At 42.7% G+C, this 22,216-nt stretch overlaps 1 protein-coding gene and 1 non-coding gene across 2 annotated transcripts; one reads left to right on the forward strand and one right to left on the reverse strand.

The window, feature by feature from the left end:
* Position 1: 1 nt before the first annotated feature.
* On the reverse strand, positions 2-22,174 carry invs (inversin). Its single transcript, XM_034696872.1, is given in 19 exon segments — positions 2-768; positions 851-937; positions 4,133-4,284; positions 4,865-5,438; positions 5,531-5,727; positions 6,942-7,151; positions 7,231-7,337; positions 7,421-7,528; positions 7,731-7,852; positions 7,949-8,104; positions 8,855-9,026; positions 9,403-9,512; positions 10,793-10,973; positions 11,184-11,351; positions 11,927-12,100; positions 13,527-13,693; positions 14,487-14,586; positions 20,749-20,854; positions 22,003-22,174. Coding segments are annotated over 18 exon segments (2,904 nt in total). The 5' UTR covers positions 20,752-20,854; positions 22,003-22,174; the 3' UTR covers positions 2-652.
* Positions 1,140-1,212, forward strand: trnat-ugu. Its single transcript has one exon. It is a non-coding gene; the product is annotated as a tRNA-Thr (tRNA).
* Positions 22,175-22,216: the final 42 nt, after the last annotated feature.

A 22,216-nucleotide genomic window follows, 5' to 3' on the forward strand; every position in this document is an offset into this window, starting at 1 on the left:
GTCAGGCTTTTTGTCAGTTTTATTTCATCTTTCAAACATATTTAAAAAAACGACAAACGACAGAGGTACAGTATGCATATCTAAACAATGTGCAAATGTGTATCACAGTAAATACAAACTGCATAGTTAAAAATAATCCTCTCTGTAGGGTGAAAGCACTTGTAGAACAGTGTGTGTGTGTGTGTGTGTGTGTGTGTGTGTGTGTGTGTGTGTGTGTGTGTGTGTGTGTGTGTGTGTGTGTGTGTGTGTGTGTGTGTGTGTGTGTGTGTGTGTGTGTGTGTGTGTGTGTGTGTGTGTGTGAGAGAGAGGCTGCAGGTGGGCTATCTGTATGACCGGCTGTTGATAGACTGCCTCATTCTCCACAACAGGAGGAAAGGTTATCGCAGTGTGTGTGCGAGAGCGACGGAGAGCGAGCGGGATGGCGTATGTATGTGTTCCTTCCACAATGGATGAAAGGTTATCTTTTACACACACCATTTCTGTAGACTTAACCCCACCCTGTGAGGTCATGGCTCTGATGTCATATGGCTTAATTTTAGAAAGCTTGGCACATTGAGCGAACAATATGTGGAGTAATTCTATAGAGGTAAGGCTGCCAGCCAGCTGAGAAAACATCAAAGAACATGAGAAGTGTGTGTGATTGTGTGTGGCTTCAATGTTTTCCCCGGCCTCTCGTCCCCTGACCAGCGCTCTGTGGTCTCAGGTGGTAGGAGAACTGCTTGGCTTGATTCACGGCATCAGTCAGGTGCACGCAGTCTATACCACTCACTGTAAAAGAAGCACATGGCATGACCTTTAGAGACTCTTAGTGTATTAAAACTGTGTGTTTGTGTTAATGATGTGCTCTTACATTGGCTCTGTGTGCGTAAAGGGAGATCCAGGAGTAGCTGAGACTGAGAGCCCCGAAGTGAACGCCCTCGTCTGGCCATAGAGTTGCCTGGAAGGATGGTAAATGAAAAGCAGATTATTGGATGGTATTGCCTTTTAGCTCTGCTTTTGCATCACGTGAGCGGTTCCAATCGACTTCACAACACAGCCCAGGACTCTCCTGTAACTGGTTGATCTAGTCTGGCTCCACACCCATGATTGTTCAAGGTGTCATCTTTTTAATACCAATCTGACTTCACGGCGTCAACGCAGGCTTCATAGCTCAGTGGTTAGAGCACTGGTCTTGTAAACCAGGGGTCGTGAGTTCGATCCTCACTGGAGCCTGAATAATGATATTTTTTAACCTTTAATGGGCAGAAATAAACACTTGAGTCATTAAAAAGGTCCAATACATCAAGGGTACTACTGAGCATTAATTAGAGCTGTTGCAGGTACGTAAAAGAGAGGCTGTCCAACCATTCCAACACTGTTTTTTAAATGCAGTATGATGTGGATTTTTGTCCCTGAATTACCTAAAAACATAAAAATCTTCCAACATGCTTGCGATGTATTCTACCGCAGACATTCATAATGGGTTCTTGGTGTCTTGGAGCTTGTTTTTTTCGCTGAATAAAAAGTCGGTCACCACTATCTTTTTCTTTCTAGTTTTGTAGAAGCACAGTGAGAATAAATAATTTAAGTTGGCTGTGTTTTTAATGACTGCACTGCAATGCAGAGGACATTAACACACAAATCAGACCTTCACACGGAAGGTTCTCATCGGGTTTTGATGTCTTGAGAAGCAAAAAATACAATTCTCTCTCTACATGTGTGTTGCTGCAGATACATGAGATAAAAGGAGTTTAAAACATGCTTTAAAGTGATGAACGGAGCAGTCTGACCTAGTCCAGAGTTGTGTGTCAAATGTCTGTCTTGGGGAAGAAAAAAAAAAGGTGCAAGAATGACTCTCGTAATGTGTGTGTGGCACCATGTTGGGGTTTGTATTCGTGTGTGTGTGTTTAGCAGATTGCTCTACGCAGTCGTCTGACATTCCCCCTGACAGCTTTGAACTTTTCACAGTGCCAGGACTGTCAGAGAGCGAGAAGGAGAGAAAGAGAGAGGAGGGATGTGAGGTTAGACGGGGGAGGGGACAACCACGTCAGAAGGTTGGGTTGAGTTGGTGCGAGGAGTTCGGGGAGAGGAGGGGTTGAACTGTCTATCTGCGAGCGGAGACGGCGTGCATGTGCCTATGTTTTGGCGCAGCAAGGTTTCTGCCTGTGCTCCCATCATCACCTGGTGATGTGTGATGAAGGTCAGGCCTGTCTGTGGGGCGAAACCCCCGCAGAGGTTCAACACAGCCAACCAAGCTGATACTGTCCTGGTATGTGGATTGAAGCGTCATTTAGACATTTACATGGATGAGTTTCTGCTCCCGAAATAAGTCACTTACAACAGGTTTTACACTGGTATGACAACCGTCCTTATCTCAACCTTATTCTTTGAATCCCACATAAAAAGTAACTTTTGGGAAGAGGAGGAGGGGAGCTATCTGCACCCTGACCAATACAGGTTTTGATTAATCTGATTTACAACAAGCTGTCAGACAAAAGAAAGAGTGAGTCCAGACACACAGGACTCCAGTTAGTCTGCTACGAAAGATAAGTCTGGCAGTCATCTATAACTTTGGTTATTTATGAACATATGCAATAAAAACAGAAAAGTCTGATGGCACAAACAAAAATAAGTGGTTGGCCTTGTGATCAAGTGTGAGCCCAGTACACGTAGCCAGCATAGGCCTATCTAGCTAATTTTTGGGGGTGCTGAAGCAACCCTAAATGGAATGCCTGCTCCCCTAAAAATTGAGAGATTTTTTTTTTTTCCTGTATGTCCTTTTTAACACGCTAGAACAGTTTCTAAACCATACAGTACTGGGTTGAAACATAATATTCTAATAACAAGAATACAGCATTATTAGTATTATTAATGTATTATTAGTTTTTTTTAATGTAATTTTTCATCTAGTTGAATACAATTTATTTGTATATTATTGTCAGTCCAAAGAGGGAGAGTTGAAAAAGGGGAAGGAGAGGAGAGAGTGCAAGATCAGGAAGAACCAGGTAAGAAAACAAACAGAGAATAGTGGCACGCAAAACTTATATATTAATAAGGAAAAATGCAAAGAAAAAACTTGAAAAGTCAATTTCTGTTAATGTGTTCTACATGTTGTGAATTGCATTTCAAATGAAAGTCCAAAAAATAACTCCAATGTCAATTTTTGGTATTTTTGGTACTCACTATAGGGGGCTGGTTTACTCCAGAAACATACATACTGTTTATGTATATGTTGAGGAGCTGCTGTATCAAAATGAGTTGTCTTTCTCCAGAAATTAGGGTTACCATATGTTTCTTTTATGATTCCAATCCATTTCTCTTTTTTTGTGGCTCGACATTTAAATAACCTTTATCAGATTTGATGGTTTAGTCACAGACTTTCCCAAAAAGTGTTATACTTTTCTTTTACAAATGTGGGAATGAAATTGCATTAAAATGTACAAAACAGTGAAATGTATCTAGCCCTGTCGGGCAGCTCTCTAGGTGCTCAGCACCCCTAAACATTCGATCCTAGAATTGCCCCTGGTAGCCAGCATCCTTGTTGCAGTAATTGATATCAGCCATGACTTTGAAGTTTTTTCCCCCACTCCCTCCTCCCCAAATATCTCGTCTCTCTTCAGCTGTCCTATCAATAAAGCCCCAAAAATAACTTATAAAACAACACTATTTATTATTGAGGATGTGAATCTGCTGTTGTGGTAGAAGGATTTCAGCCCAAAATTTGGGGCACAACAATGTTATTTATTGTCAGCAAGATTAAGAAGAGAATGTGGGATTGAATAAAATACAGTGCAGTTCCTGTGCTCATTGTTATGAGAGAACTTGTTGGCAAGTGTAACATCATGGTCCTTTAATGTTTTTTAAGACAACACTGAAGCTCTATTAGGATCTGGCTACAGAGGTAAAGTGCACGCAGCATGAAATAATTTCTGGTTTTGTCCCGTAGCTTCATTCTGCAGTATTTATCTCATTGTAGGAGTAGTGGATGGTTTCTATTTGAGAAAGGGTGTGGGGTCTTTCTTCTGATGAAGTTGAATTTAGTTACACTGTGAGGTTGTTTTTGTTGTTGGGTTGCATTTCCTCCCTACCTTTGATTTTGTGTTGTTGAACATATTAATGACCCCTCAGTAAAAATAAAAAGTAATGATCTTACCATAAATACTTTGCAGCACTGAGCTCTTACTCGCCAACACTTTAGTAGCCTGATGTCGGATTTCCAACTTCTTCCTGTTCAGGGTGCGGCTTACACCACTTGACTCCACCTCTTCATGGCTCTTTGCCTCTCTCTGCCTGCGTGCGTGAAACCTGCAGACACACATCCATGCAGGCGCATTAGTGTTCAATAAAAATATCTCAGACAGCGTTCAAAGGCCCAAAAGCTGGCAAGTCCTCACACTAATACTCACAAAGTATAAACAAAGTAAACAAGAGTTTATTCAAGGCAGTTTATAGGCAGCACATACAGAAAATAATTGAGAAACTGAATGGAACCAGAGGGTGTCCTGCAGCGGACTGGCAGCCTCTTAGAGAAACACGGAGTGTATACAAGGGAGAGAACAGCGAGGAGAGGCTGCTGGTAGCTATTAGTGCAGCACGGCTGAACTTTTCGCCTCTTGTTAAACCAGTATGAAAGCTCTAGATTATAGCCCGTCTGTCCCCTGCCTACATGTCTCACTCATCTCCCACGCTCACCCAGCCCTCTCCCTGAAGTGTTGATGGCATCCAGACCGAGCACTGGGAGATGGAGTTGCAGCAGAGATGGGAACAGATTGGGGTGAATGTGGGAAGAGGGCACATGTGGGCACCACATGGCAGTGCCAATCTCCCACAGCAAGAAAAGCTTTAGCTACTGAACATCCCTCAGGTACCAGAAAATGTAAATTACCTTCTCCAGGCTCGCTGGATGGTGCGTGCAGCCTTGTTCCTCGCCCTGCGCTGCTCCTTGTTGAGTTCCCTGTGCGTGCGTGTTGAGAGAGGTGCATGTGTGGCTGACTGAGTATTCCTGGAAGGGTTTTTGTGGTCTAAAGATGAACTGCTTCCTAATGAGGGAGCATGAGTTTTGTCTTTGAGGGCGGCCTTTTCTGAAGTCTGCTCCTTGCGGTTTCTGTGCTTTTGCAGCGAGGTGTGGGAATCAGTCTTGCAAGGGGCCGTCTGCACAGTCATGTGAGCGTCCCTCCTTTTCAGGGGGAGGCCTTCTTGTGTGATAGTGTCAGTTTGGTTGGTCACAGAGACAAATGTGATCGAGGATGGTCGGTCCCTGATTTTGGGCATGGAGGGGGATCCTGGCTTTAGGGCTGGCGGCTGGCTGCAGCTGGAAGGAGAGAGAAGTTCCTTCAGCCGGTTGGGCTGGGAAGCACAGGGGACAGTGTCACCTGTAACATCCTTGTGGGTGCTCAAAACATCAGCGACCTCACTGAGTTCAGGTGGTTTACTTCTTTTGGAGGATCTCCTCCTGTGGACTGAAAGGAAAAACACTTATTTTAGCCCCTAATGACTTCATACTAAAAGCATCCTCCCACTGTGCCTTACAATAACATCTGCATATTTGTACCTTTGTGCCTCTCCTCTTTGGTTTTGGATGATTTCTTCGTTTCTGCCACTGACTCTTTCATGGTTAAGATATCCATCATGTTCACTAAGGACAGCTTTCCCTGCTCTGTTTTCATCAACGGGGGCCGGCGTTTCTCTGGAGAGGCCGCAGACACCTGCTGCACTGCTTCCCTCCTTCGCTGTTCTTCCTCACGTTTCCTGAACATGGAGAGAAGAAGTCAGTTCTCCTCATGGGAAATGCCGAGTAGGAATGACCAAGGCCTAGGCATAAAATGTAATGTGCTAGTAATCTTTGTTACAGGGATTTGACATGAGGGGGTGTGACCCTGTTAGTTAATGCATGTCATTAGTCCCATAGTCTTTTCTTTTACAAATAATCAGATCAAAACATTGCACTCACATCAGTTAACAAAGGCAAATACCTCTTGCAAAATAACTGTGTGCCAGGAATGTGTTCTCTTTTAAAACTTTTTACAACTTTTCAAACAGTCATGAAAATTTTCTAAAACAGATGGCAAGATGTAGAGGAACATTTGAAAGATTTTGAATTAAGGTGCATTTCGACTAAGAGTTCTGGGGACTTTTAGCCCCCAGAACTACTTTCCCTGGAACCAAAAGGTTCCTGTGCCCCCATTGTTGTTTGCGTTTCGACCGCAGGCCGAAGTCCCAGGTAGATTGTGCAAATCAAGCCAGTGACATATAGAGATATTTTGAAATCTTAATAAAAAACTAAGCTAGTATGCATTCCCAGGAACTCCCTCTGTGTTTTAAACAACTGTGTAAACTCCACAAACACCTTTACGTTCAACCAAAAGTCCCAGGACCTTTGAAAAGTACTACCCCACAAGCAGGGGCTTTTCAGGGGGGAGATTATCTACCCCTGAACTAAATTTAGACCCTGGTTCCTCCGGTCGAAATGCACGTAATTCAGGGGTAAAGTCCCTAGTTCCGGGGTAAAGTTCCTGCGGTGGAAAAACGCCTTTAGACGTTATTAAAAGTACCTCCTTGGAAACACCCAAAAAAAGTTGATTTTAATGTGCCCTCTGAAATTAAACAAATGTGCTTCTCAGAGGCAATGTTTAAGACAGAATAAAGGTGAGACTGGTAAGCAAATGACAAAGGGGAGCAAGCCAGAGGAGAGAGACAGTGAGAAGATGTATGTGTGTGCAGGGGTGACAGAGAGAAAGATGGATATGTAGAGATTGTGACTGTTCCTATATGGGTGAGAGACAGCAGACAGAGGCAAATAATGAAGACAGAAGCTTTTGCTGAGTGATGATGGTTGTATGTTAAATACAAAAAGGTATTGTGTGATGCAGAGATTATGTAATCTCACAAGAAATTTTGAGTCTGCTATATGCGCCTTCACACACAAATCTATATGGATGCCTACGTTTGTGCTCATGTCTCACTTTGCGGCGTCTTTGCGCAGCTGCTCGTGCCTCATAAGGAGCTGCTTTCTCTCTCTGAAGGCCTTGCGGACGGTGTAGCCCTTGTACACAGCCTGGATGGAGGCAGCAGCGATGTCCTGGATGGCTGCAATGGATAAAGCACCGTGCTCCAGCATAAACTGAGTCACCTCGCTGTGCCCTCCCAGCAGAGCGTAGTCCAGAGGGGTGTACCTGCATAACACCCAAATACCAGTGTCATTCATAAATCTGTTTACCAAATCCTATGCTCTCCTATTTCACCAGTCCTCACCTCTCCTCAGTGTGCTCCATGTGGTTGGGGAAGGCATTGTAGCCCAGTAACAGTTTCACAGCATCCAGGTAACCGTTGTTGCATGACCAGTGGAGAGCAGTCCGCCCCTGTGCATCCAAAAGAAAAAGAGCACCCAATCAATATACAGCTGCACCCAAAACCTCAGATAACATGGGTGTATTATATTTACCTCTTTGTCCTGAATGTTTGGATCAGCATTGTTCTCCATGAGAACAGCCATGCAGGTGATGTAGCCGCCATAGGCAGCGCACTGCAGCGGAGTGCGTCCTGCCTGGTCCTGTTCGGGAGTCAAGCATTAAATGCAAACATCCAGAGCAATAAAAATAGAATAACATTGAAAGAAGTGTTTAATCCTTCATTTTTTTTTGTTGCAATTAATGGGGGGGACAAATTACAATCTCTTATTTTGGTCAAACATATATATAAAGTATGCAATTTAATTATTACATCATGGACATCTTGAGTGTATGCATTTATACCTGAACATTTGGACTAATCCCATTCTCCATCAATATCTGGCAGACTTCAGCATTCCCACCCAAAGCTGCCCAGTGCAGAGCTGTGTGGCCATCCACGTCCACCAGGTCCACACGAGCAGAACCTTTATTTGTTACATTTACATGTTAGCTAAGACTCTAAACTGACAAAAAACCAACCAACATGTTCATAAAGTTAAATCTATATAAATTACACTCGCCTTTGATGAGTGTGAGTATAACATCTCTGTGTCCCATCTCACATGCACGAAACAGCGGTGTGTGTTTCATCACATCCAGTGAGTCGACCATGGCCCCTCTCTCTAGCAGCAGCTTCACTGTGCTCACATGGCCAGACAGGGAGGCCGCATGGAGCGCTGTGGGAACACACACGCACACACACAAATAAAAACATTAGGTAAGGATTCTATTTCCTGAGTCTGAATGATCAATATAAACCCTCAGGAGAACCCATCCTCCCTCCTCTGCCTCTTCTTTGTCCATTTCTCCTCTTGTCTCTGTGGGCTGTGGCTAAACCCTGGTCAACCGGGGGGTTAAACAGACAGATATTTTTCATGAGGAGCAATACACTTAAGCCCCCTCCCCCCTCTGTCCAGTCCCCAGACAAAACACACCAGAGTCAAGTGCATGGAAGTGATCTGGGCACCAGTCAGCCTCACTGCCCCTCACATCGTCTCATTAGCATGACTCAACCGTTGCATGCTATGCATGCATAAACAATGACTGCCTGGCTGAGCAGAGGCGCTATCGCCATGGAGAATATATGCCGGGGGTCAAAGCGTGGCAGCGAGTCATGTGTGTCTGCATGTGTGTATGTTGAAGAGGACAGTGCTGGCAGTGGTGGGAGTCTATTCAGTGAGCTCACACTAATTTTGCTGACAGTATCACTCCCCTCTTTCTCGGCCTCTCAAGCACCTTAGGGGGAATCCCCCGTGACATCACCACAGCTAGCCTAAAAGAGGTGACAGTACACACACTCAGGATAAAATATTGAGAGCGTGTCTTTATGACCAAAGCGATTATGTCACCTTGCCCTCATAACTGACAGAGAGTCGTGGGAAGAGCGTGGCTCACAGCATTTCCTCCAGCTGTTCCAAGGTGCTCACCGGTTCCTCCGTACTTGTCGGCCATGTTGATGTCAATGAGAGGAGTAAGATCCAGCATGGTGCAAAGGACATCATCGCTGCCCTTCCCAGCAGCCCACATGAAGGCTGTCCTCCCTTCCAGATCAGGCTCATCCTTCACAGATGGATGGGACAGAAAGACACCCACTGTCTCCTAAACATAAGCAATTAAACAACAGAAGGAAAATTATTTATAATTTCATGTTTGAATAATAGGAACAGACATAGTATATGTTACTCAAGACATCATAAAAGACACAAACCAATCAAATAAAAAATTGAATGCCTTTAAGTAATCAACTCTAAGTCAAACTGGAGTAGTAGAAGTAGAAAAATAAGCCAATGTACTTCACAAATGTTCTGAATTTGCATCATTATCCCATACAGAACAAATGAGAACATAAACTCTGATAAAATCTCGTTGTAAGCTTCTACACCCAGAGGAATGCAGAAGCATTTATCAATTATCAAAAAAGTTGTATGTTTAATAAATGTGCATATTGCTTGGTGTGCAAGTTCATGTGACTCACAGCATTGTTGCTCTGAGCACCGTAGTGCAGAGGTGTTGCCCCTTGGCTGTCTGAGGGAATCGTTCCTGATATGTTTCTCTCAAGCAGCAGGTGGACAATTTTGGCATGTCCTGAAAAAAGAAAAGACATATTCACTTAAGTGGGATATGAGGGAGATAATTACAACAGCAAGAAGTTGGAACACCTGTCCGATTGTGCTGTTACACAAAGACCCCTCTGTTTTGTTTGTTTGTTTACTTTACATACCTGGCTACCGGAGTGAAAAAAAACTTCACAGACAGTCAACATGAGTCAACTGCTTTCTTAATTATGGCTTTTCTTTGTATAATGCCATAAAAACAAGCTGTGAGACTGCACTTAGCCACAGCGCTGGCCACGGCATGCTTTTGTGCTCCCAATAACAATATTACAATGTTATATACCTGCATCCTGAATCAGGTATAATGTGTAAGTGAGTAAACATAAGAGTGTTAGCTGGGATTATTTAGTTAGCATTCAACATAGAGTGAGGCTGGGGCTGATGGGAAATCAGGGGATCATCAGAGGCATACGGTGGCCCTGAAGTGCAAATCACAAAAAGCAAATCAGGAAACACAACATCATTAACCAAACCGGAAAAGGTAGGTTCCCCTTGGGCCATAGACATACAGTTTGGGTGATGTTGTTGTGTTTCCTGATTTGCTGTTGTCGTTTCTGTTTTGCCCTTGTGTTTTCTGATTTTCCTTTGTGATTTGCACTTCAGGGCTACCGTAGAGGCACCTTGAAAATCAATCTGTAAGTTAAGACAATTCAGTCTTCACCAATGAGGTGGATGGACTGACATTATGACAAATACATAGAGCTTCTCTATGGCTGCTGTAGTAGCATGGCTGCAAATACCTAAACATCATTGTAATTCATCATTATTATAAGACTACAACTAGAACTCTGTGGGAAAGTGATGAAAACTTCTAAAATACTGTTTATCTTTCATGTCAGTGTGAGGGGCGTGTCCAGGCTTTTATGCCTGGGGTGGCCCTGCCCGGGGATCAATTACGTACGGGGTGGCATGAAGTATGTGTGTGCAAACAAGAATGAATAGCACATATTTACTACTTCTGTCTAACCATATCTGCTTTAACAACTAACATTAAAGTTTGAGATAAAACTACAAACACTAAAGTATCTAAAAGAAAGCTACAAGTAGCCTCTCGGAAAACAGTCTAAATAGTTTGTTTTAGGTATAGCCTTTGACAAGTCACCAAACATAGTTTTTGAGTTTTTGTAGGCACCAAGGGTAGCCAATCACATTTCACATGGGCCCACATTACCCCTCTGGATAAGGCCCTGGCCTGTGTGCAGTTGTCATTCAGGCTGCATTGGGTCACATACAGGATGTGCGTTCACCCACCGAGCAGAGCCGCCCAGTGCAGCGGTGTTCTGAAGAGGTTATCATAAGCTGTCACATTACAGCCCTCGTATGATGTCAGGACCTCAACCACGGCCTCGTTACCGTCAGCAACGGCAAAGTGAAGGGGTGTCCTCCCCTCATAGTCCTGCCAGTTCAATAGGGACTCAGTGGGAGCTGCCTCCTGCTCAAACACACACACACACACACACACACACACACAAGAAGAGACACACAAACACACACACACACACACACACACACAAGAACAGACTCACAAACACACACCCACACACACAAACATGAAGTGAATGTGTCTGTGTTTTGTGTGTGTGTGTGTGTGTGTGTGTGTGTGTGTGTGTGTGTGTGTGTGTGTGTGTGCAATAGCATATACCAGTATACAGCGGACAGTTTGCGTAGCACTGGGCTCCTGACTGTGAGCCGCCCAGTGCAAAGGGATCTTGCCCTCACTGTCTGGTATGCCGATATTTGAGTCGTGCTTGATCAAGAGACGAACGTGCTCCGGTCAGTTATAAAATGCCGACCAGTGGAGAGCAGTTTGCTGCAGGGAGACAAATTAAAGAAAGAAGTTTAATAACGGAGTTCAAACAGAGACACATTCAACACCAGGTTTGAGGTTTGCACGCATGTCCAAAAAGATGATCCTCCTTGTAGTGGCTGGAAAATGAGTGAAATGTGTGTAACACAAGGCTCAATATCCAGCTGAGTTTGTAGCCCAGATACTGCCTTCATAACAGCCAATGAGCTATTCTGAGATTTGCTGAAACCACTGTCATCTGACACGATGATGCATATTGGATTATTACAAAACTAACTGATGTCAGATACACGTCAGCTCCAACAGACAGAGGAGACTGTGTGTTTGTGGCCTTATCAGCAGAACGCAGGACAAAGGCACATATTGTTAATAGCTCACTGTTGTGTGAGTGTGTCTCTCTGTGCATTTATGTGTGTCTGACCTCAAATTCCTGCAACTTCTGCCTAACCGTCTTCAGTCAGTTATCTCTGTGCAGGTTATTGGTCAGACGTGCAGACCGTCCGGTTTCTGTCTGAAGATAATTGTTGGACAGTTGGGAATACAAACAGTCTTATTTGTGTGTTTCTGCACAGGGCTACCTTGTTCTTGTCTTGTGTGTCAACTTCTCCAGGTCCGATGTGTTTGAGCAGGAGGGCGAGGGCTTTTGGGGAGGGGTGTCGGGTGGCTAGGTGGAGGGGCGTCATCTCTTCTAGATCCTTCTGCAACCAGTTAGCACGCCTGGACAGCAGCAGCTTCAGGAAACGCACATTCCCCTACAACATGAACATGAAGACATGACTAAAATTCATCAATTCTACTCAATGACACACACTCTCACACTTACACACACTCCCTGTGCTGTGTCTCATTCAATCCTCAGGTCATCCATCTTCGTGCTCACCTCCTGGTGTCTATGATGAGCTGCTAAACAGTGGAGCTCTGTGGCCAGACCCAGCATCATCACCATCATCATCGACATCATTATCATCCTAAATTTTGGGCCCTCCCCGCCGTGCCCACAGGCATTGTTTTGTGTAATATTGCCTGAAGGCTGGATGACCGTGCAAACGTGTGAGAGTGTTTTGTATATTTGCCATCCTGTGACCACAAAGCCACAGTCTGACAGATCTATCTTGTGTGTGAGCATGCATCTAGACTGTGTGTGTGTGTGTGTGTGTGTGTGTGTGTGTGTGTGTGTGTGTGTGTGTGTGTGTGTGTGTGTGTGTGTGTGTGTGTGTGTGTGTGTGTGTTCCTGTCTTCCCTATTCTCAGTCCAATTAGATCGGTAATCCCTGGCCTCTCTGCCTGTCTCAGCCGTTTATTGATCAGATGTCAAAGAGACAGGACTTCCCATCACTAGCATCCCCCCAACACACACCCACACACACACACGCACGCACACACACACACACACACACACACACACACACACACACACACACACACACACACACACACACACACACACACACACACACACACACACACACACACACACACAGACCCCAATAACAGGTTACTCCTCTTCTTCATCCAAAGAAATGATGACTTTGTATCAGTAGACTTTCGAACAAGAAACCAATAAATAAATTCTTAAGAGATCATTTCAGTTTTTAAAAGCTACTGTTCCTCTGCTACACCCACTAGAGAAAACACACCACCATGTCTGCAGATATTTTTTTGTAATAATAGTCTCCTCTGACGGTGTCTCTGCCTAGACAGACACACAAAGATCTTATATTGTACCAAGATCTTGTATTAATGGTTTTGGTGGCCAACATGTGGTGAGGCTGAATTTCCTCCTTGCTGAATAAATCTTTTGTACAGTGTGTAGAAGTGTTACTGAAAGTAATGTTTATGTGCACAATTTACGGCCACCCCCCATGATCCCTAAGGCCATAATTACAGCCACTAGGGGGCACTGGCTTCCCACTGGAGCAGACGGAGTCAAACTTTCTGTTTGTTGGATGGAACCTCTGTGAGGCCAATCATAGTCTTAAATTCATTCTACATCTCTGAACCTATACACTTATCAGGTCTTTTGAAGTATTCATTTTGTCTTCCTGTTCACTTCAATCATTACGGGAGTATATTTGTTGACTTATTTTTTTTGTAAGGGAGTTTGTAACTCTTGTAAATAGTGCTGTAAAAATGAACATTACCTATTTCATTACACCTGTGTGTTTGTGTGTGTCCACACCTTTTGTGCTGCAAGGTGCAGAGCCGTACGCTGGCTGTGGTCAGTCTTGTTGACCGAGGCACCAGCCTTCAACAGAATCTCTGCACAATCCAGGCGGTCAGCCAGCACACAGTACATCAAAGGGGTCCGACCAAACTGATCCTCACGGTCCCGCAGAGAGGGATCTGCTTCATAAACACACACATACACACATAGGAATAAAGAACAGATTGAGGTTTAAGACAGAGGGTTAATAAATTTTGAGTTCAATTGATGAATACAGACACATTATGTGGCTTGTTATGGGATATGTTATGGACTTTTTTTTTTACAGACAGCTGCTTAGACTTAAATTACAGTGTATAGTTGCTGTAGTTGCACTTCCACTTTTCTAAATAAGTCAATTTCTTCAGAAATCATAAGACTGAAACTCTAGAAACATGGAGGACTACGTCATCGTCCGGTGAACATAAAGATCATTTTGAATTATTATGTAATGATGGTCATTTATTTTTCACCGACACTTTTATTCAATGATGAGCAATACTCATTCGTTCAAGGTTACAGATTTGCAATGCTAATTTTTCAGAATAATAACTGCACTTTTTAAAAAGGAGTAGACTCATTAGTGCGGAGAACAAGGTCCAGGCTTTCATTCTGCTGACGGGCAACTGCCATCTGTGTGCAAAAAACCCCAAATCCAACCTGACACTGAAGCAGACACTGCACTCTGACTTTAATACAGATGGGGAAAAGGAAAAACCTTTTCCTCATATAGATCAATAAAGCAACTAATTTCAACTTATTGATTCAAACTGGAAAACTATTTACTCTGAGTGTTTTGAGGTCTCGTAGTAAAACCCACACATAAAACAGCAATATCTCAATTTGAATTTCTGCAAAACATTTGCTCCATTTATACACTGCCACTTATGTAATGAACAAACCTTTAATATATTCAGAGGCGTGTGTGCTATGTACCTGTGATGAGTTTGAGGAGGGCACTCCTATCTCCATTGACAGCTGCAGCATGAACCTGCGAGCCCAGAGAGGCAGGGCCTGGGCTAGACGCTGCTGAGGCCTGCAACACAGACAGAGAGAAGGTCAAAACCTGCAGCAACATACACTCAGCTCACTTATCAAGAGTTTCATACAGTGACATTCAGCTGAGTCTAGACGGCTTCCTTTACCTATATTAAGCTCCAAGCACACCCTACAACTCCACACTGCACTTACGCAGTCAATGCGTAATGCCATGGTGCATGCCTTACAAAGTCATTTTCATTTGGATGAAATAGGCTCAGCAGAGAATACCAACACGAGTTCAAGTTCAACCCTAAAAAACACAGATGTGTTAGATATCTTGTACATCCTGAAATTTGCTAAATATTACAACTTTAAATATGCAATTCAAGCTAGAGCACTTTCTTAAGTCTTAATGAATAGACCAGAGATTAAAGGAGGCAAAGATGAAATCAAAATTCTTAGTCCTGGATCATCATTTAGGCAGATGACAAACACCTGAAGCTCAGTTAGCGTTAAACCCCACAACAAAACAGATATTACCCAATGTTTGCACACAGTAAGGAGTGTGCATGTGCACACTTCTACATGCACACTCACGGGTGTGTGCCTCTGTGTGTGTTTACTCCTGCTGAGGGGGCTAAATCTCTTCCTGGCCCCACTTAACCAGAGCCCAGGGAAAGCTGGGTAATCTGCAGACAGGAAGCAGCTGGGGAGGAGGGAGACCCTGTGTGAGCAGTGTAAGAGGGGGGTCTCTCTTCATGTCTTATTCATGTCTCATTAATACTGCAGCATGCCTTGCTATGTGTGTGGGAGTGCATGAGTGTAGGTGCATGTGTGTGTGTGGTTGTGAGTGTGTGTGGGTTTTGGAGATATGGAACAAGCCCTGCGGGGCACAACACAGAAATCAATTATTGCCCCTAAACACATAAACGCTGGAGGCACAAACTCATGCCACAATCTGAGACTTCTCCAAGACATTTTTATTACTGATCACATGAACAGATCTGATTCACTCCTTATGAAACTAACTGTAATAAGAGGTTTATATAACACAGCTGATATAGATGCATAATATTGATAAGGTAAAGACAGGCTTATTGCTTCTCTCAAATTCTTGGAAACTGTCAAACTAAAAAGAAAACTGAATGATCCAAAGGGAGGAAAGACTCCAGTGTCCTCCATCAACCCCCCTACATCACCTCATAAAGAGGGCCCCTGTAGACACTGCGTGCAGCATGGCAATTACCCATCATGCTTGCTGCTTTCTCACGCTCTGCCAAGTAGTGTTGGAAAGTTAATACACGTTAGTTAATACATTCATTGCGAAGTAGGTCTACGTGAGCTTATAAGAGGATGGGAGGGGAGAGATGCTACGTGTAGCACTTAAAGGTGTGTGTTAGCATTGGGTCGTGTGTGTAGGTGTGTGTTTGTTTGGCACATGTGCCGTGTCATGGGAAGCTGTTTTTCCGTGAGAGAGAGGTTTTACAGGTTTTCTTTACCAAAATCAACCACAAGCATCTCTAATTTGCAATGATTACTCAGTCAGAAATGCACGTGCTTGTGCACATACTCACGCATAGTCTCTAAATCTAATATCTAACATATGCACAGATGCCATAGCTGCACTATCAGAAGGAGTGATGTCAGGATTCTGATGTTGACATCTTCTAACATAAACGACTCAAGGAAAAATCTGTGATTTACTGTGCTTCAAACTTTTCCATTACTTTTGACGACTTTTTAAAATCTTGCTTTTCTACATTTTTAGAGTCAATATGAAAACCTCCAGCTGTCATAATAAAACGTATGAATTGATTTGTTAATAATCTTAGATGCAGAAAAATAAATCTGAATTTATTCAAACACTGACATGAGGGACACAAGTCGATATCTGAATCTTTGTGAGGGACATTCACACCACCAAGAGCAGGCAATTAGAGTTTCATGAGGACCGGAGTGTTTTGGAAACACCTACAGTGCATCCAAATTTGGCTAAAAAGGTTTTTGTGATGCAGTGTCTGAAATCAAACAAAGGAGGGTGAAGAAACAACACCAGGTCCTGGTGAGAGGGTTGGAGTGCTCTCATTTTGCCATTCATACGTTCCTCAGGGAGCGCTCCACTTGTTAATATGAAGACAATAACTCAGAGTAAATTATTGATCACTGGCTGAGGTCCAGACCAGGTGATTGTGCATCTGTATAAGTATTGATTCCTGCTGATGCTGACATTATTTAGTCTTTATTCATATTCGGCCTCATATAACCACAGTGAGTTTAACAAAGAATCCAGACACTGCCATGAAACCTTTCAGCAACACAACAGGAGTTCATACACACTTCTGCCTCCTCACACACACACATATACACACTAACACTCACAAACCAGACTTTTACTGGAACTAATACTTCAATTGATGCTATTGAGACGGACTGGCGAGAGACCAGGGAGTCGAAGTAAGTGTGTCTGTGTGTATGTCTCTCTTTTGCCGTCTATCTCTGTGAAGGTGTCTGCTTTTGACAGAGGACATAGCTAAGGCATGCTGGGTAAGCAGTGGGTAACAGAGCTTGAGCCTGTGGCTTTTATTTCAATCAGACAAGTGTGCACACAAACACACACAAACACACACACACACACACACACACACACACACACACACACACACACACACACACACACACACACAGATACAAAGAGACTTTCTATAAAGTTACAGCAGAGTGTGGTAACATGTGGCGACTTCAGGTGCCCATACTATCTACATGTGTCTGTGGACATGTGCCTATGTGTGTGTGAGGGTGTGTGTGCAAGTCTCAGCTAGGACATAGAGGCTGCAGGGATCAGTCCCTGAGTTTTGACTGACAGGTAAAGAGGTGGGAAGAAGGATAATATGAGCCCACAGGGATGCCCAATCTGTACAGCCCTATTTCTGGGGGACTTCCTGGTTCCCCAAGGACCAATGAGCTGGCTCCCTCAACTGGGGGCCGAGCCTCGGGGCACAGCAGGGCCAATCAGCAGGGGGGAGAAGGCTGAGTGACACATAGATCTGCTAATTTACATCATTACCACAATGCATCTTGACAAATGAGCCCCCAGGGTGTAAGCCAATCACCTGGGAGAGTAATGCAATTAGGCGGGACCACAGCTGTCAATCTCACAGCCATGGGGGTCAGGTAGTGATGCCTGTGGCTTAAACACCCCTGCCTGCTGCCTGTCGTTCACACACACTCTCTATGCACCATACACATACATTTTTTTCACATATAGAGAGGGAATTCACAGATATACTATGTGAAGCATGTTTGAGTGTGTGTGTGCAGGAGGAGAAGGGGCTTGTTCTCTACCTTTCTCCTGCGGGTGGAGGGTAGGAGGCAGTCAGAAGAGTAGTGTGTGTGTGTGGCTGCTTCAGGGACTCAGAGATTGACTTGTATCCTCTGAGGACTTACTTGTGTGCACACTGGCATACATGTGGGTGTGTTAGTGTGTGTGTGTTTACTTTTTGCCCATGTGTTTTCGACCACAGGGGCACAGTGTTGTTTATGCTCAGAGTCAGAGCACTGTGTGGGGACGATGACAACAAAGGGTGGAAGAGGGCGGAACCTTGGTGGGGGGCTAAAACTGGTGCAGAATAGCCCTGCATTTGAGTGGCATTTAGGCAAACACTGCTGATAATGAGGCTTATCTTAGCCTCATTAGGTGTAGTGATATGATACCAGAGTGCTCCGCTGAGTTGATAAAGTCTGCCCAGCACGTTGTGTGTTTGTGTGTATGTGTGAATAGATGGAGCCTTCAATGCTGCTGTGATGAGCAGATGGTTGGGTTGTGTGTTGCAGTGTGCACGAGATTGACTCCTTTTGCGTAGCCCTCCATGGCTTATGTACCAAAAGGGAGGAAGAGTTCAGAATATCATAATGGACTGACCAAAAAATCAACTTTGTGTTTGAGTGTGTGTGTGTGTGAGTGATCTAGGCCCTTCTTGAGCCACTCTGAGAGTAAGTGGAGCTGTGTGTTTTGTGTCATCCTATTATATCACTAATGAGCAGCCCTCAGGAGGGAGGAGATGGAAGAGACAAGGCGAGGCCGCCAGAAAAAGACAAAAACAAAAAAAAAAAGAGCAAGAACTGGAGGAGAGAGGATAAGACGGGGGGAAGGGAGACAGAGACCAGCTTGGGGACTTTTTCGTACTCTCCCCTCTGTAGCCTTTTTCCCGACACCTCTGAGTCTAATTGGACTAAAACTGTGATCTAATTAAATGTCCAATTAAAGTGCAGAGAGCAATGTGCCCACCGGCGAATCACAGTACAGGGACATAATCAGCTGGAAAAACAAACATAAAAATCAATGGCAGCAATTGGAAATGGAAAAAGATGGAGTAAACGGAAGAGGGTAAAACAGGATGAGGATGGATGATGTTAGGGTGCAGGAGGGAGGGATGCTGCACATAGTGTTAAAGAATCTGTGCATTAAAAGCGGTTCATTATACAGTTACTGACACAAATAATTATTTTTTACATAGAAAAGTAGGCTGGTGATTGGGTCACAGTTTCAATGTTCTTTTGCAATCGATCTCTGATTTTGACAGAAGCACAGAGGAAGTCATGAGGATTGACGCTTGGCACTTTTGAAAATATATTATTTTTAACACATTCTCTTTAATTCATTGAACATTAAATTTAATGATTACTTTCTGCCTTGGTTTGTCAAACTAGAAAAATAATGATTGAATCAATAGTCCTTATTTGACAAGGACTTCTCAGATACAAAGATTTGCTAATATTCTTTACCAACTATCCCTATTAGTAAAATTTTTGGGGCGTTGTCATGTGATTCAGTTAATATTAAGTGCTCCCATCGGGCTCTGTTTTGTTGTTAAAGCATGAAAACTTTGTTTATTTGATACAACACGGAAAAAGTGTCTAACATAAATGTTGTTTAACTATCTCTACTTTTTTTAAAAGTCTACTCAGTTTGGACTGTTGTTCTCCAGGAGACATACGTGGAGAAAACAGAACATGCATTTTACCCATCATTAAAATCTGAAACTATTTGTTGAAGCACTTTAAAACTGGCTGACTTTAATATTTACTTAACTTTGCTTTATTTTGAAAAAGAAGTTTCTGTAAACCGTGCTGTGACATTAAAGCTCCCGAGAGGATCTTTCAGTTTGTATCAATTTGTCAACTCTTGTGGACAAAGCAGTACTTCCAATTTCTTTGCTGATTTTTTTACATAAGTAAGTAGAGATTTAAAATAATAATAATAATAATAATAATTATCCTGCTTTCTCAGTAAATTGAATCACCAATGAAGACTTTTTTCTGTTGAAAATATGAAAACATTATATATGCTATTTACCACTTTGACTCATGCTGCATCAGTTTTAGGCAATAAAACTAACAACGTAGAAACAGTTGATCTTTATAGTGACAGTCTTGTTTGCTTTTATAACTCATAATGAGGCATATAAATATTTCAGTCTGGTCTATAACCATTCCAAAAACTTATGGGAGCTTTAAGCGTGAGGTCGGGCTATATGTTTACAATCTTCATCAGCTATCACAATCTTTTCATTCTTTTTTTTTCACTTTGATTTTAATCAAGGTACACCGCTTTTCATCAAGATCAGATATAAAAATCTATTTTTAAAATACCTGACAATTGCACAAGCAAGATATGTTCCAGTTTAATTTCAATTATCATAGAGAATAAAGCTACGCACATTGTGTAGACTGTTGGATTTTTTTTACACTTCAACACAATAAACACTACATTATTACCTGGACACATACTTTTTTAAGATATTTTAACATTTATTTTGAACTTTTTATTGCAGTTAATGACTCAAGAAGGGGACCGGGCTTATATTTTCTCTTCACTTCTGATATTCAGACTGGGAGTGAGGGATCTTCCTCTGACTCCATCTGTGTGTTGCTCACACACTGTGAACCCCCTATGGACAGCTTTAGAGCATAAAATATTAATGCTGGGATTCAATTCAACATTCCACCCTAATCTCCTTAACAATTAGGCTCTTACAGCACACACAATCAATTTTCTATACATAGTCTTAGTGGTCTACACGTGACGTGGAGTAAAACAAATGGGGGTACAGAGGTACCAAAGTCAACAACAGATATCCAGGCCGAAAATAAAGCTCCTCCAGTATTAACAATCCTAAACATAATCTGGATAGTTGTTGTGTTTTTGTTGGACTCTTACCATAGCTACATTGAGGGGGACACTTCAGCAGATGTTGCACAGTTCAGAGCATCCTTGGTGGGTATGGATGCATGTCCAGGTCCCCTACCTGTCCTGATCCCGGCTCCTGCAGAGGTAGAGAAAGAGGATCCCTCACACACTGGGAATGACCCACCTGTTCTCACAAATACCTGCCAGCACACAAATAACTGCTACTGTTCTGACTACAGGCAGAGAGGAAGGATGTGTCAGAGTGACATCTGATTCGAGTGAACCACTGATTTTTAACTTATCTAGTGCAATACTCAAATTAAGTTAAAGTCTTTGGTTTTGATTTGAGGAGCCTGGGTTTTAGTGACAATTCAGTTCTTTAACTATCACCTACATGAAATACCGCAGGTCTTTTCTTCCTGCAGTGGTCAGACTCTATAACCAATAATATATATATATGTGTGTTAGATGTGCTTATTTTTTACCTCTTTAATTTTAATTTTATTTTTAATTTACTTTTTAATAGTTGTTACTTTATAGGCTCTTGTTTGCTTTATATATTTCTTCTGCACTGTCTGTTACTGTGACACTTGAATTTCCCCGTGTGGGATGAGTAAAGGAATCTCTTATCTCTTTTGTACTTTTTAAAATGTAAAAACTACCTCGTGTTCATGTCAGCATCTTTGCACTACTCACCACTGCACTACTGTCATATATTATTTTTTGTAGCCTGTACATATTATTCATGCCTATTTGTTATTCTTTGTGTTTATAGTGGATGTTATTATTATTATATCTTTATTTGTATGCCTTATTCTTACGCCTTTGTACAAAGACAGCACAGTTTACCAAAGACAAATTCCTTGTGTGTTCAAGCATACCTGGCCAATGAAGCTGATTCTGGTTCTGGTTCTGGTTCTGATTCTGATTCTGATTCTTCTACTGGATTTATGGAGTAACCTATACGTATCTCGAAAGATTTTGCAGAGTTGTGCAAAAAATCATCAAACGGGTTTGTAACTTTACTAGTTTTGTGCAACCCAGTATGTTTTTGCAGAAGAACTTAGAGCACATTGCTTGATAGTCAAAAAAGGTTTAACAGAGTATTGCAAAAACTGAGCCATAATGATGCAACTCCCCCTTGTCTGAGAGAAATCAGTTATTCATATGCGAGTGAACTTCAGAGAACAAATGTATGACAGTGGATCCACTGAACAAAACTTTAAGGTAACTGTATTTTAACAGTGTTCCCTAAACTCTTGCTTGTTGTAGTGTTATATTTACCGTTTACTTTCCTTTTCTCTTTGATGAAAATCTCAGGAAGTTTTCTTCCAAGTAGTCCCGTTGAATCGCCTCTGTCTGGGTGGCAGCAAAACACTACAACTCCCGTTACTGTTGTAAAGCAGCAAACCGCCATGATTTGAGTTTCTCCCGTCTGACGTATCAGCCGTTTGGTGGCTTCAAAAACTACATTTCCCAGTGAGCTACGCGGCAACCA

This window comes from Notolabrus celidotus, chromosome 12 (genome assembly GCF_009762535.1).
Source record: "Notolabrus celidotus isolate fNotCel1 chromosome 12, fNotCel1.pri, whole genome shotgun sequence".
Taxonomy (NCBI): Eukaryota; Metazoa; Chordata; class Actinopteri; order Labriformes; family Labridae; genus Notolabrus; species Notolabrus celidotus.